Source organism: Typopeltis vanoorti, chromosome 6 (genome assembly GCF_054136105.1).
Source record: "Typopeltis vanoorti isolate ZY-2024b chromosome 6, IOZ_Tvanoo_1.0, whole genome shotgun sequence".
NCBI classification, from domain to species: domain Eukaryota; kingdom Metazoa; phylum Arthropoda; class Arachnida; order Uropygi; family Thelyphonidae; genus Typopeltis; species Typopeltis vanoorti.
In genome coordinates this window covers 137,674,557-137,692,077 of record NC_143554.1, presented here as the reverse complement: position 1 = coordinate 137,692,077, position 17,521 = coordinate 137,674,557, and the positions used below count along the sequence as shown (strand labels likewise).

Genomic DNA, 17,521 nt, shown 5'->3' with positions numbered 1-17,521 from the left:
TCGCCACATGGTGGATGCTGCTGAATAAGAAGAAAACTAGGAACATCCTACAAAGGTATGTCTAAAATAATTCATCCCATATATTCTTCATGTATCTGTCTTTAAAACATCTATAATGCCCTAAAAATTGAATAAAAAGCCAATGACAGAAATAGGCAAAAATAGCCCTAAAAATTAATATTTATTTAGAAGAATAACATGGAAATTTTTCCAGAAATAATACTTACATAAAAATATAAATAATAAAATTTATATTTAAAAAATAGGTATTTTTTTTTTTTTTTTTTAGAGATATCACCATGGTTACTATTTGTTAGAACTGGGATCAAACTTACAGAGCCTATTTGTTCTTCCTCTTATTTATTAGATCTAGTTATATCCTGTGGTACAATTTCATTTACTTACTTAAAAATACACCCATTGTCCAAAAAGAAACCGAACTTTTCGAAAACAGAAGAAACTAGTGGAGCCACCTGTTGTATCTTTTTGTTGTCGAAAGCGGCAACCTTCATCAGTGTTGTGTCAACTGTTTATGACATTTGTTTCATCAGAAGCCGAGTTATAGTGCCAAGAGTAACAGCGTGTTTTGACAAACGGTCGGAAAATAAGATTAAAACAGAGCTGCGATTGACTTGTGTTAAACTTGGTAAAAGTTTTACCGAAATGTATCAAATGCTTCAAAAGCATACAGTGATAAATGCTTATCCCGTACTCAACTTTACGAGTGGTTTAAGCAATTTCGAAGTGGTTGTGAGACACTTGAGGACGACGAAACGGCAGGGCTGTCCAAAAACTGGACTGAACAAACTTAACATCTAAAAAGTGCGTGATTTCAACAAAGAAAACCCAAAATCATCCGGTGAGATTGATTGAAGATGAATTGAGGATTCCAAAATCAACTGTGCACAACATTTTGACCGAGAGTTTGGGCATTCATAAATTGAATTCGCAATTTGTTCCCCACAAGTTGACCGACTACCGAAAAATGTATTGAATTGAACAATGCAAGGACCTCATTAAAACCGCTTGTGAGGACTCAAACTTCCTTGAAATGATCGTTACTGGTGACAAAATGTGGTGTTTTGAGTATGAGCCCAAAACAATGTGCCAGAGTGCTGAATGGAGACCACCAGAAGAGGGGCATCCCCCAAAAGAAGTCACTTGGAGAAGTCAAAAGTAAAGACAATGCTGATTTGTTTCTACGATTCCAAGGGCATTATCCACAAAGAATTCGTTCCGGCTGGCCAAACAGTCAATGGGAAGTTTTGAAGCGATCGATCGCAAGAATTCGTTGCATACGGCAAGAATATCGTGATGCAGGCAGCTGGTCACTTTTGCACAATAATGCACCATCTCACTGTTCGAACATTGTGAGACAGTTTTTGAGCAAAAACCAAGTTTCTGTGTTGGATCGCTCACCATATTCACCTGATTTAGCACCCTGTGACTTCTTTCTCTTCCCCCGAATTCATTTGCTGATGAAAGGAAAGCGATAAGACACCACTGAAAACGTTCAAGCTGCAGTAACCATGACCCTCAACAGTATCCCAAAAACTGATATAACTAATTAATTGACTGTGCCAAACGCTGTATCGAAGCTGAGGGAAAGTATATTGATTGAAATAAATTATTTGAAAAATAATAATTGGCCTGTGTTTTATTTTCTATCAAAAGTTCGGTTTCGTTTTGGACAGAGGGTGTAAATAAATAAATAATAAAAACTTCAGTTCTCATATCTTGGTAACAAGTTTCATTTTTCTTCTTAAGCTTTTCAGTCATACGTAGTACTAATGTGTACTATGTATGATGAACAAGAAAGTGATCCCAAAATTTGGGATCACTATGGTAAATAATTGAAATTCTGCCTTCTACAATAGTGGTATTTGAAGAAATATAATACTATTACAACAACATCCTGCTTAACTGCAAGATGTTTTGCAGATTTATATTTAAAGTCATACAGTAAAAATAACTTACTTATACAGAGAATAAGGTCTTTTCTTACCATAAGTAAAGTGAGAGCAAATACTGCAAAGAGACTCGAAGATACAATTAATGGTAACTGCCACGATGACCATATATGATCTCTGAAGATGCTCCATAGTCTAAATTCATCTTGTGATCGTACAGAAAACTTTTCCTATAAAAGCACAAACATTATCTATAAAGATTAACACATATACGTTCAGATATTCACTCTTCTATATATAACAGCCATCAAGTAGATCATTAATGTTTAATTTTAATGTAAATGATTATTTAATACAAGAATACCTAAGTACTGATTTACAGTTACATTTCATAAATAACAATATTTAATAACTAATCAGAATTTGTGTTTTCCAGTTATTTTAGCTACAGGCAAAAAAAAACTATTATTTTAAAAAATTGCTTGGTTAGCAAGATAGCCAGCTGGTTTGAGTTGAAAGTTTTTTTTCACTTGGTTGTGCATTACTTCAACCTTGGTATCACTTCTGGGTCTTGCTCCCACTGAAGAAACCTCAATAAAGGTTGAAACTGGTCTGGGTAGTGGCCCTTCCTATAATGCATAGCATTATGGTATACTAAGACAACTGATGTGAAGTCATCAGCCTCTGTATACAAGTAGCCCAGTTGTGAAGTTACTTCATGTGCAAACTTTGTTTGCTTACACTGGGGTAAAGGATGAAACCAAGAATATAATTTCTTGGCATCTTTAATTTACAGCTGGTTTGAGGTTTATTGCCACAAGGGCAACTAAGATCAAACTAAGTGACAGCAGGAAAAAGTAAAAAATATATGCCTATTAAGTAATAGCATCTTATAATAAGAAATCAAATTAAAAAAAAGTTCAGCAATGTAGTAAATACATAAAAAGAACACAAGATACACAAGATCAGAGGTATAAATTAATTCCTTGTAAAAAGTGAAGCACTTCATGCAGCTTTTCCAAGTCTGACAAGATCCACCTGAGTATGTATGGCTCAGTCAGATTAGTAAAAACTACATTCCTCTCTCTCAAGTGAAGTGCTGGCACTTCACCAGAAGATATGCTAACAACATGCAAGATGACTAACTTATGTAGAGCCTAGCTAGAACAATTTTCTCTGTCCTATTAGTATGCAGACTGGACTTCATCAATAATATGTTCAAAGAGAAACTGTCAAGTCAGGCAAATCAAAGCTCTCCATTTCTTTTTTCTAGATCTTCTTTTATCTGGTCTCTCCATTTCTCTATGGTCTTCTTCCTCTTGTCTCTTCCCATCAAATTTCATTTCAAGCAATCTTTGGGGTATTCATTCTATGTCTAAACTCCTTCAAGAAAGAATTCATAAACATTTTTTCTTCAACATTTTATAGTCACAAACTATTCCTAATGTCTGCATTTCTTATTCTTTCCTTTTTTTTTTTTTTGACATCATTGTTCTTAAAACCTAACTTATCTACTGTATAAGATAAAATGATAAAATGAACAAAAAGTATGCTTGCACTTCAGCAGGACCTCACTGTCCCAAAGTAGACTACTTCCACTGTTAAAAAAACATTCAGTCCAGTGAATTCCTCATTATTTCCTGATCTAAACTTCCATTACCAGAAGGGTATACTTCCAGATATCGAAAATTTTTGCTCCTCTTCAAGATTTGCCCAGTGAGACTAACACTATTAGCATTTACATTTTCTCTATGATTCAAAAATCATGCTCTCACTCCTCCTACTATTAATATGTAATCCATAGTTCTGTGTCACATTGCTCCATTTGTCCAGTTTCTTCTGCTGCTCTTCTTTTGAATGTGCTCAAATCATCATATCATCCATAAACACAGCTATTCTAATATTATTCTATTCTAATTTCTGGTTGTTAATCGTATATTGGAAGGATTAGTTGTGTTCTCCTACTACGATCTTGGCTGACTAGCCATCAGTCATGCTTGTAGCATGTCGAGCACAGTTAAGCCTGGGATGGATTTCCGTGGTGGGCTGGCAACCTATATACGGTCAAAAACACTGATGGAATTGATATAGATGGCAGTGCTAATATTTTGGTGAAGTCTGAAGGGAAATCTTCCACACCCAGGAAGTCTTAGTATCATGCCTCCACGTGGACCCCCCCCCCCAGGAAACATGGTGTCGTAACAAGCCATGGCGAAGTTGATACTGAGCAAAGAGCTGGCAGAAAGCTATAAAATCCATCTCCTAAGATGTTATGTGGCCAGCGTGCGAGATTAAGCCACAACCCCTCCACTACAATGCCAAAAAGAAAAAAGGAAGACCGTAAAGCCCATGGCCAAAATGGGCAAACACTGCAGCACACTCTAGACAAAAAAAGAAATAGTAATCAAAACTTTACTATAGTAATGGGCGATTTTAATGCCAAAGTAGGTCATCCTATTCACTAAATAGATACAATAGGACCATACATATGGTACAAGCAGCAACTGAGGAATGGCTCTTACAGAATTCTCTATCAGTAATAAACTTTACATTATGAATACATTTTTAAGAAAGTCCTCAAAAGAAAATGGACATGGAGAAGTCCAAATGGAGAAATAAAAAATGAAATAGATTATATACTGTGTAATAATAAAGAAATAGTTCAAGATAACTCAGTACTAAATCAAGTAAAAACAGGAAGTGACCACCAACTGGTGAGATCCAAAATTAAAATAAATCCCAAATTGGAAATAATAAGATGGCTAAACAACAAAAAATCAAGAAGTTTTGACTTAAAACCTATTGAAAACAAGAAGAAGGATTACGAAGAAAAACTCGATCAAAAACTAGACTTAATAAATATATTTGAAGACATAAATAAAATAAGCAAAACGTAATGGAGGTAATAATAATAATCTCAGAGCCAATGAATTCAAAAGCAACAAACAACAAAAAGCCAATAAACTTTCAGAGGAAACGATATGACTACTACAAAAAAAAGACGAAATATGAAACAAGAAAAAAACTTAACTTCTAAAATAGAATATGCAGACTATGCAAAACAATAAAGAAAAGATGAGAAATGAAATAAGATGTTGTAACACTAAAAAATAAAAGAAACAACAGAAAACAATAAAAATATGAGACTAGTAAGAAAACATTTATCAGTTGGAAAAAGTAGTCAAATAACTGCAATAAAAGATAAGAATGGAATAACAATAAGGAACCAAGAACAAATTCTAAGCAGACTAGAAGAATTTTATAAAGAACTCTATAGTGATCCTTCAACAGATAAATCAATAAAACAGATAACTCTTTTCCATTGCATATAGAATTCATCCCCCCATTCGCTTCAGATGAAATAAAACAAATAAAACAAATGAAAAATGTCCTGGTGAAGACCTAATTCACATACAATTAATTAAATGGGGAAGAAACAGCATAATTCGCCATGTCACAAATTTACTAAATCTATGCCTAGAAGAGGGGAAGATACGAGAAAACTAGGAAAATGCTACTCTGATACTATTATTTTTTTTTTTAAAAAAAAAGGGGACAAAGTAGAAGTAAAAAATTATAGACCAATTAGTATTCTCTCTAATCTGTACAAAATTCTCGCAAAAGTAATAACGAACACATTAACCCCTCTTCTAGACTCAAATCAACCAGTAGAACAAGCAGAATTCCAAAAGGCTTTAACACAATTGATCATATTCATGTTGATATTCTTCAAATAACAGAAAAAGCAGAAGGAAACCAATTGCCTCTCTGTTTAGCCTTTATTGATTATGAAAAAGCATTTGATTCCATCAAAACTTATGCAATAATCAAAGCACTCCACCTCCAGGAAATATACCACACTGCAACAACAATAATCCAACTTCACACGAGTAGCAATAAAATATCAATTGAAAAAGGCATCCGATAAGGAGATTTTCTCACCCAAAATCTTTACAGCAGTCCTTCAAGAAATATTTAATAACATAAACTGGACAAACCTTGGTATAAAAATTAATAACAGAAACTTAACACCTAAGATATGCAGATGATATAATTTTTGCAAACACTCCAGAAGACCTTAATATAATGATAGAAGACCTATATCATGAAAGCAGAAAAGTCAGTCTAAAAATAAACAGAGAAAAAACTAAAATCATATTTAATTATTTTGTAACACCAAAAAACATAATAATAGAAAACAATTTCTTGGAAAGAATCTCTTCATATACATACTTAGGTCATCTCATTGATCAAAAGGAAATAAATAGGAGAGTTCAACTTGCCTGGAGTGATTCAGAAAATTGAAAAGCATTTTTTCAAAACAATGATGTCCCACTCTATTTAAAAAGGAAGACATTTAACCAGTGTATACTTCCAGTCATGACATATGGTTGTGAAACTTGGTCTCTAACAAAAGCACTAGCAACAACTCAAAGAAAAATGGAGAGGTCGATGATAGGCATCGCATTAAAAGATAAGAAGCCAGACTGACATCATTCTTCACCATAAGCGACTAAAATGGAAATGGGCCAGGCATCTATCCAGAAGAGAAAATGGACCACCATACCAACGAACTGGATTCCAAAAGAAGGAAAACGAGGCCGAGGACATCCTAAAAGAAAGTGGAGTGATGAATTGTCAAATTTTGTTGGGGAAACTGATCTACCATTGCCAAGAACAGAGAAAGGTGGAAAGAACTGGAGGAGGAGGCCTTCGTCCAGCAGTGGACAGAAAAGAAGAAGAATCGTACACTATTCATAGAGATAAGACACTTATTTTTTGCATTCCATTATTAGTGTAAACCACTCTGAATTACCAAATTTAGTCTTCAAATAACTATTAGACTTAATATATAAATTCTTGATCACAACCATTTTTTTTTTCTATGCCCATCTTTTCCAAACTTTCAAAGACCTTTCTTTTTTTGTAAATCAAGAAATGTTATAAATATGCTTTATTTCACAAGCTAGTTCACTATCCTTTCCTATTTCTATGGAGAAATTTATTTGGGTATGCAGGTTATTAGTTCAAGAAAGGTCCTTCAAGATGATGCCAGATGGTGAAGAGATCATCTACATAGCATACCCAAAGGAACAGTGAGGTCTGTATGGAGAAGAAAAAGGATTTAAGTGTTCCAGATAGAAGGTCCAGTGCAGGCGAAAATGAGCTTCCTGATGATGTACCTTATATCTGTAAAGTTTGTTTTGGCAAATACAGTTGAATAATTATAAAGTTGGATAATTCGACTATATCCAGAAGGCAGGCCCATGAAAGCAAAGCAAGAGAATCTTCAAGAGGGACATTGGTAAATAAGGAATCGATGGTGAAGCTGACCACTAAGTGATCAGGTTGAAGGGATGTGTTCTTCACTTTAAGTAGGAAATCTGCAGAGGCTTTTTATGAATCGGTAGGAATTATCAATTTGAGAGTTTAACAGTCAAGATAAAAATTTAGCTATGCAATATGTCAGAGAAATTGATGCATCTACAATGGGGCAAAGAAGCACTCCTTCATTGTGGATCTTAGGAAGACCATAAAAACAAGCGAGGAGGCAATGGATCTTTAACAACTTGTTGAGTAAGGAGGCGTTTTTTTTTTTTTTTTTTTTTTTTTTTTTTTTTTTTTTTTTTTTTTTTTGAGCGGCTATTTGTGGTTATAGTTATCCAATAAAAACAGTAGCTTGTCCACTTTGGTAATGTTGAAATGGCTGATCTGTTTTAGAGGTCACAAAGCCTTGATTTCTGCAGATTTGTTGAGGGGGAAATTGGGCTTTAAGTAACACAGATGAGACTTCCATATGGAGTTTGTTAGCATCACTGAAGAGGCTGAATTAGTTACATTCAATGTTGTGGAGGAAATTCAAATATGGTATTTTTTGGAAACTATAGTAAAATCATGTCCTTTGATAGAACAAGGATTTCAGTATGAATTAGTGGGCATTCGGAAATGTTGACCTCCCCCCTCAATCCCACTTTTATATATACAGTATATATATATTAAGTCAATAATTTCCCTGATAGGGAAGGTATGAGATTGTCTTTGCTTAGCGAAGAGGGTGCTAAACTTGTGTTATCCAGACACTGTTAAATGAACATTGGAGATGTTATTTAGATAGAACTAAAACCCTAAAACCATATTAACCTTCCTACTGGCCAAGACGTCTATAAACGTCCAGCTAATTATGGATATGTTTCAGCCCACCTGTTGAAAGAACCTGGATAAGAAGTGCAATTTGACTGTCATGTCCATTAGAAAGTGTGATAAATCTTCACGCTGAAGAGAATGGTTAATCGGATTATCTCGCGTTCGTAGCTGCAGTTGCCTATAACAAAAACGCACTTCCTTGTTCCATGCTGGGTAACTGGATTTTAGTTATATAGGATAGAATAAAATAGAGAAATTATTTATATTTTTGTTTTCTCTTTTTATTGTACAATACAATTTCAATGTCTGGACAAAATAAAGATCTTGTATAATTTCTTCACTTAAATATTGCCTTACCTTGGAGAACCAATTTAATTTTTTATTTTTTTGCGCTAATTTTTTTCTAATCGCTTATTAGTCAAAAGATTTTTCTTTGTTCTCAAAGAAATTAATTCACGATAATTATTTGAAATATTATTTTAAAAAAAAAAGAAAAGAAAACCGGCTGCGACATTCCAGTTTATATTATTTTTATTTTTGTACAAACCTTCGAAATCGAATAATACTTCACAGATTTCCTTTAGGACACAATGGAGCAACTTTGCTTTATAGAGAATAACATGAAATTCTTTAATCAAATTACTAAATTTTTTCTTCATGTTGTATAGTACTTTACTGTTCTTTGTACTTTCACAATCTTGGTTTCCTTGTATAATTGGTCATTTCAAAATGAAATTAACAGTTATGATTTATATTTATATTTTCTGCATAATTCAGATATTTTATTCTCCAATTTTTAAAGTAAGTGATACATTTGTTTATTTTTATCATTCAAAATATGTATATCAAATGTGAATTCCATTTCCTTTCACAATAGAATTGAACTTTATTTCGCCTCTGATAGTTTAACCCCCCCCCATTGCATTATTATCACACACCCGAAAACTGTTATGAAACATAGGTAGTTTTTATTTAATTCGTTATTTTTCTCTAGTAATTGTTCCACATAACTTTAATTTTTTGATACTGAAACTATGTGGTGATAATTATAAATTACCAAATTATAAATCAGAAAATATACATATTATTTCCTAATTATTATAAATCAGGAAATTGTGATATTCGGATATAGGCGAAATTAATATTTAAAATCACTGTCATCCTTCAAATGCAATATCAGAATAAGAAAGTGGAAAACCAAACAGGAAATTTCTGCCTGTAAAATATTCAGATATTGCTTGAGGCTCTTTAGTGTGTTGCATGTTCTATTGTTCTGTTTCTCAGTGGGGGTTAGTAATCTCCATTAGCTTTGAGCTGGGCAGAAAGGAATTACTGGGCAGAAAAGAATAATTAGTAAGTATATTCAAGACACAATTCATTTGCAAGATGGCAAGCAACAGCAGTAGCAGTGACACTCATGGTAAGAAAAGAAAACTTTGTGGGATGCAGAAAAGTTGGAGCCTTCGCCTTTTGAGCAGCTCTTGTTCTACCGATGAGGAGAGAAATCTCTCTAGCTCTGAAGATAGCGATTCTGCCTGTACTTTAGATATGTCTTCGTGCAGAAAATGGGTGATCGCCACTGAACGTACACCAGCTTGTCCACGGTTTCCCTTCATAGGTAAGCCAGGAATTACTGAAGACTTTGACTCCAGTAATATTTTAAGCTCTTTCCGTCTATTTTTAGACGATGATATTCTTTCCTTCATAATGGAACAGAATAACCTTTATGCTTGCCAACATCAGCAAGTTGAGTACAGTCCGCATTCTCACAGTAAATTTTGGAGCCCAATAGATATCAACATGCTCCTTACATTTATAGCACTCTTGATTGTGAAAGGTATCGTGAAAAAGCCCGCTCTCGAAATGTATTGGTCTACAGACTGGATTCTGAACACACCAATGTTTCGTGATGTTATGACTGAAAAGCAATTCAGTCTCATCATGAAGTATTTGCATTTTCAGAATAATGAGGAATACAATCAGGCAACACATCCTTGCCCAGTCCTCAACAAAATTTATGATTTTCTGATGAAAATCCGTCAGAAATGTAGATCACTCTACATTCCTGAGAGAGACTTGAGTATCGATGAAAGCCTTATGCCATTCAAAGGTAGACTGAAATGTACGCAGTATATTCCCAAAAAGAAAGCGAAGTATGGAGTAAAATTTTTTATGCTTTGCGAATCGGAAAGAGGATATCTTTGGGATTTCAAACCTTATATGGGAAAGCAAACTGTAATCGAGCATGATAAACATTCAGATCTCCCCTTGTCAATGCATGCAGTAATGCAATTACTAGACCCCCCTTTACTGGGGAAAGGTTACTGCATTACATTGGATAATTACTATATGTGTCCTGAACTCGCTGATTTGCTTTTACAGCATCGTACAGATAGTTATGGTACTGTAAATGCAAAAAGGTGAGATATGCCTTCAGATCTGGCTTCAGGAAAGCTAACGAAGGGGGAAATCTGAGCTTATCAGCGAGGAAAGTCTTTGCACTACATTGGAAAGACAAAAAAGATGTTTTTCTGCTGTCTTCCCTGCACAATCCATCAACGGAATCCGTGGAGAAGCATGGTTTAAAGAAAGAAAAACCCATTGCTGTGTGTGCATATAACGGCACTATGGGTGGAGTCGACAGGTGCAATCAGCAGCTATCATTCTACTCTGTAATGAGGAAACAGCATAAAAAATATTACAAAAAAGTGTTTGGACATGTATTGGATTTTGTTATTTGGAACAGTTTCCTCCTGCAAAAGAAAAAATGTTTGTCTACCATAACATATCTAGAATACAGAATAGAAATTGAGAAAGCATTGCTGCATGCACATGCGCCTTCTTCAGCAAGCAGAAAAACAGGAAATCCTGCCAGACATTTGAGGTTGAACGCTGCTAACTCCAACCATTATCCCGAAAATCTACCACCAATGGCTAATAAAAAAAAAAACCTGCACGCAAATGTTATGTATGTAATAAAAAAAATATCAGAAAGGAAACAAAAATCTGGTGCCCTGAGTGTAAAACTGCTTTGTGTATTTACCCTTGCTTCAAGGTGTTCCACACTGTTCAAGAATTTTAAATTCTGAACAGTATGAAATAAAAAATGTTTGTTTTCAAGGCCATCAAAACAGTCCTTTTCAGGACTACAAATATTGATGGAGAGATACCCGAATATACTGTTTCTTTTTCATCTTGAAGGCTAATTTTTAAGTTCTTTTATGACACAGATATTTTTGAAGGAATAAAATATAAGAGGAACTGGAATAGTCTTTCCAGTTCCTCTGGAACTGGAAAGAGTATTCCAGGTAAAGTATTTCACCAAAACAATAAAAAATAATGAAATAAAATCTACCCTATATATATATATAAAATGATATATAAAATGATAAACATGACATAAAAAGCCTTTTTATGTCATGTTTTTCGAAACGTCTTGAAAGTCAGGAGCTACCCTGAGTGTCAAGCCTTCAAAATTTGAGTCATCAGAATTCAGGGGTGGAACCCCCTTTCGAGTTATCACAATTGAAGGAGAACTGGCCTACCAGACCAGAACACGGGAGGGGGGGGGGGGGCATACCCCCCAGTTAATAAATGAAATATATAAATAATAACGGGAACGTTTTCACCTTGCCAACACTCAACATTGATGTGATATGGGTTCCAAATTTCTTGTTTCGGAGATAACAAAGTTTTGTAATAAAAATTTCTGCTACAATGAAGTTTGGCAGAATCAACAATATTATTACTACCTTATTTCTGTTTCTCGTGTGGGAGAGAAACAGTAAAATGTCACTCTTATAATTATATGAGATGTTATAATGGCAAAAATAGTAAGAAAAAGGTTATTTGCACTTTCTTTCAAAACACAAAGAAAGAACATTGTAAATTCAGCCAGTGGAAAAGAAAATACTACATATTTTTCTTCTGTTATCTGATTTTTTTTTCTTGTAGTACAAAAAAGAAATCACTGCATATAACATGAAGTCTGAAGGAGGGAAAAAATCTGAAAATTGGTTACATTATAACGAACAGAGAAATCATGTCGGAAAAATTATTCACGTAAGATTCTAATCTCAGCAGACATAACATTTTCTTCTAGATTAGATATCTAAAGTAACTGAACCTTTGCTACTATTTCACACTAAAATGAATGGGTATGTTCCCCAAGTGATTTACGTTTGTAACAGCTGTCTTGCGAACGATTTATGAAATAAATTATCTGAAATATCCGCAGATTGATTAGTTCTATACCCCCCTCCCAAAAAAAAGAAGATTAGGAAACACATATGCACCTTTTCTTTGATAATAATTCAAATCCTCTTTTTCAAGATAACTGTATGATTTAATTTCTAATTTTTGATAATAAAAGTGAAACTGATCATTATAAATTAAGCAATTATTTTGGCATAAATAATGTATAAGCATGTAAACGAAATATCAGTATTTCTGTTAGGATACAGGTAATCAACAATCGAAAAGGAAACAATACATTCTTGACATATTCTTCACTACAGCCTGAGGCACTTTAGTGCGACTTTAGTGTTCTCCCCTTTCTTCTCAATAGCACTGAGAGTAATAAGCCTTCAACTTTTCCTCCAGCTAAGAGGATATTACCAAGTATTTATAAGACATAGATTATTTCAGAAATAGCTTCCAGCAGCAGAAGTAATATTTAGATTTTTTTAAAGAAAAACAAACAAAAATAATACTACTGAACTTTCTTTTGTGTGGTATGCATATAAACAATTTTGCATGGTGAAAATATAGCATATTATTTCTAAAATTTCACATAATTTCAGCAGACAGTAGAACAGCTGGTTTTAGATTGCAGATAAATAGAACAGAATTATGCTTCACGATGCAATCTGATTGCCGTATATCTTTTGTCAAAATGGTAAAATGAAGTAATTGATTTTGAATGCTGTCTAGAAAATCTTTCAAACCTGTATAGAAATTTAGAGTAGTTATGCAATTGAGTTCCAGGAGAGGATGGGGGGGGGGGGGGGGGCATTAGAAAATTTTCAAAATGAGCAAAAATTTTGAATCATTCCGTATATATATATTTTTCACATTAAATTTTCAACATATCTACGAGGTTATGCACTAGATATTATCGTAATATGCATAATACAAATAAATAAATAAATGACGAAGGCAAAGAATCATGCTAAAATATCACTGGATATAAATTTTTGATACCAAAAAGACGCAATCAGAAACCGAGTAATGCAATTTAGCATTTTAACATTTTTTTTTATTTTCTCTTTATTGAAAAACAAAAAATCGTTTCTAAAACTGAAATGTGATGATCCATAATAATGCTATTTGGCTAGAAACGAAAGCAAAAGGACATATTTATTTCAATAAATATTTAAAAATATAAATATTTGACATAATATTTTCAAAGCAAACATTTGAAAATTCGAAAAAAAAATTATTCAATTATTATACGTAAAGTAAAAGAACAATCAGTGCAACTCTTCCGGTTGCACTGATTCGTAGAATAAAATACACCAAATTTACTATCACTAAATAGATTCATTGCAAAAGCTGATCAGTGGTCATTTCAGGACTGATTTCTTTCGCATATGTGAAATTCGTTTCAATTTTTGGGAAGAGACACAATAAATCATTTTAGAGGCAAGAAAGGTCAAATAACTTAGGACAGTAAATGAAATTCTAAGCAACACAATAGACGTAAAGACATGGAGAGGGGACACAAAGGTCACTCAGCAACAGTTAATCCACTAATGGCTATAGAATAGCCATAACGAGATTAACGGCGGAGGAAGGTAATGGCATGATAAAAGGCAGAATGGCGACGAAGTTTTGATCCATGAAAAAAGCTAGGGAGTGTTGACTATTTCATCTACACTGGCCGGTTGGGAGGTTAATAGTTGAGGGTCTAAGATGGAGGTAATCATTTTCTGTAGCTCATCGATGACATGAATAGTGATAGTAAGATCTCATTAAACTCCCAAATTCATAATTCCCACTCATTCATTAACAAATTCTTCAGATTTTCTAGTTAATGTGAAAAACATATCCTTTCAACCCACTGATTTAATGGTCAGATTCAGCACTGAATCTTTATTTACCAACATTCTCTCTTGAAAATTCCTATATCTGATTCCATGGGCCATCCCTCTGGATATACATTGTCAAATGATTTGACTTTATCATCAACTCTGGCTACTTTATGTGCCAAAAAACACTTTACAAACAAATAGTAGTACCTAAATAGGAAACCCCACTTTCTCCTGCACTGGCAAACTTCTATCTGGACTATTTAGAATAAATCCTTGACTCCTCCTCCATACAACTCCAACCATTCTTTGGTGATGCTTCTTGGATGATAGCTTCACCATCATGACCTCATCAGATAACTTATTGGCCTTTCTAGAAAAAAAAAAAAAAAAATGAAAAGAATCTGTTGAAAGCAATAGAACCTGTAGAGGTATCTGTAGATACCTCTACAGGAATTGTAGGAGAGATTATCCTAAAATCCCCCCCTCTCATTTCAGTCGAAGTGGACTGATATTTTTTGGAGAATCTCATGTCAATAACATAGTTATTGACATGAGATTTGATATTTGGTCCAAATATCAAATGAACAACAATACAATCTGCACAGGTGTCTGTGGAGAAAGCAATTCACTAAATTTCCTAACCCTCTGATTGTGGCTTTTTTTTTTTTTTTTTGTATTGGTTATTATGAAACTTGTTAATTCGAATTCAGTCAAAATAAGTTGAATAATCTAACTTGCAAAGAAAGCTATATTTACATATATTTACAACCTCTCTTAACTTTTGTCTGATTAAGTAGAAATCCTCAGGAGTATAAACAACATAACAAGTACATTCCATATGTGGTTGACTACAGTTAAATGGCAACCACATGAGGTGTGTGAAAAAGGAAAATGTGATTTTCAGCCACCATCCTGGAAATAAGTGCAGTGGTTTGCACCAGGTGATGAAATTCACCTCTCACCTAAAAACATTCACAAATATCCACACCCATACAATGGGATTTGAACCTGCAGTTTGTTGACCTGACAGTGGATACACTAACCACCTAGCCAACCATGACAATATTTATGGAATTACATTCGAAATTAATCAAGTAATGAATCTTTTTCAAGAATTCGAAAGATCTGCCAGTGTCTTCCATCATATGGTTGACTCTCACTATAGAGACCAAATGAACAGTCTATTATAGGAATGTTCTTTAAGAATATCAGTGTGCCTACAAAGGCTTAGTTCAAGAGCTTTTAGTAGCATGTTACAGCAAGTGAGTTTGTTATAACAGTGTTTGCTGTAATGAAAGTAGATAGATTATTTGTTTAGCTAGTGAAATTAATTGAGATAAGTGAAGATTAGGAGAGAGGAAAAGCTACTACAATGTTAGTCAACCCAGCTGTTTCCAGAATATTACCATTCTGATAAAATATAAAATGAAATGGCTCAGCATTTTCTATTAGTATTATCACTATAATTGGCTACGCATTTTAAAATACTGAATTATTTTGTCTAATACTAACAGAGATCTTGGCAGTTATTTGTTAAACTGTGTTCCACAGTTCAAGAAGCAATGACTTATGAGAATAACTTATTAATCTTTAGTCAACATCACAAAAGTAATTTGCCAAAACGATCCAACTCCTCAATGCAATTTAAAATAAAAAATTAATGGTATTAAGAGTTTACAGAATACAGCTATAATAATATAAGATCAAGTATTCTAAAACCTACAGGTAAGTAATAAAAATGAGCATATATGAAACGTGCACAAGATCTGTAAGACCAAACTGTTTATGATAACAAACTATTTGGTATCACTACTGTGTTTTTTTTTTCCCCCAGCATATTTCTTCTATAGATCATAGATGAAGAGGATGCCACTGTCATGAGGCAGTATCATTAATATCACATGTAAGGTATATGAAGGAGAGAAAAAAAAAAAAAAAAAATGCAAATTAGTTATTTATAAGTAACCACTAAAAAAAAGTATATTTAAAAGGCTTCATTTTAATGATTAAACTATTTAGAAGAATAAAACATGGTAATTAAACATAACACTGACACTATACTAGACTTCAGGAGAAAAAGAAAAAATAAATAAACCAAAGATTTCTCTGCAAACAGGCAGAGAAATCTCTGGTTGATTATCACTTGACCAAAGTGATAATCAACAATAATTTAACCTTACATTTATAACTCACCTCTAAACTATCTTTTGACTGGATGCTGATAATCTTTGCTGGTGCCATATCTGCTTTTAACTGTTTAAAAGATATTAGATTCAACACTTTAGATGCTGGCAACAATACAGATACATCAGTATGTACTGTTCCTTGACTACTGTGTGCCATGCTATACATGAAGAATAGTACTACCTTTCTACTATGAGGCTGCAAACAAATAAAAATTTTTCAGAATACTTACTTATAATATAATACCTATGACTAATTTTTTTTTATTTATTCTATATTAAATTAATTTCCATATTTCAATAAATTCAAACAAGATACTAAATACAAATCACATTAGTCATCACAACCAACTAGAACTACCTTCATTACCGTTACTAAGTGTAAGCAAGACTTGTAACTGTAAATAAACTTCATCATTTGCCTGTCCTGTGCATCATACATGATACACACACACCATTAACTTCAGACACCTGTGCATCTCATGATGCACAAGCATCTGAGGTTGGTGCCTTATCATATAGGATGCACAGGACAGGTGGAGTTAATGTATAATCAAAACACTGTTTACAAATAAGAGCAGGGACTTCGTGAGTCACTCTTGATATATCCACTACACATGCACTTTGATTTTTAATCCCAAACATGGAAGGTTCTAAATCCCTAGCACCTTTGTACTAAATGGGACAGAGATTAGATAATTCAAACCCTTGGTCAAAAGACATGGAACTTTTTCAAACCACTTCAGACCTCCAATAAGCAGTGTAGTTCAAAGAGAAGGGTGATTCTTTTCCTGTCACATTCATTCAAGTTAGAGGGATTTGAACATATAACTTGTTGAATGGAGAGCAGAGATGCTACCCGTCTCCCCAGCCAATCAGGCCAACAAAAATGTAAAGTACATATTGGATTCATTGTGTCCATCTGTACATTGCAATCTTGCTCTTGCAAATAATTAAGATCATACCCAAGTAAATGAAGTTACAAAACATCAGTTACATTCACAGACAGAATTTGTAGTGTGTGTGCATATATATATATATATATATATATATATATATATATAGTAATACCTTGCATAGTGCAGTAAATAGGTGCCAAGAAAGTCCCATGTAATGCAAAACTGTACAAAAAAACTGGTAATTAATTTACGGAATTAACAACGCATATAAAGTATATTAATTAAAGATAACTTTAATGAATCACTTCTATATTTCAGCAATGTCACATTGCCATCTTCAGGAACATAAAGAT

General features: G+C 33.6%; 1 protein-coding gene across 1 annotated transcript in view; it reads right to left on the bottom strand.

Moving 5' to 3' along the window:
* LOC150105981 (tyrosine-protein phosphatase non-receptor type 5-like) overlaps nt 1-16,458 on the bottom strand; it is a 207,589-nt gene extending 191,131 nt beyond the window's left edge. Inside the window, exons 1-2 of the mRNA XM_090393737.1 lie at nt 16,280-16,458; nt 2,006-2,140 (exon numbers count right to left, since the gene is read on the bottom strand). Of these exons, the coding sequence (XP_090249863.1) occupies nt 2,006-2,140; nt 16,280-16,438 (294 nt within the window). The 5' untranslated portion in view covers nt 16,439-16,458. The remainder of the gene's footprint in view (nt 1-2,005; nt 2,141-16,279) is intronic.
* Between the last annotated feature and the right edge of the window lie 1,063 nt (nt 16,459-17,521).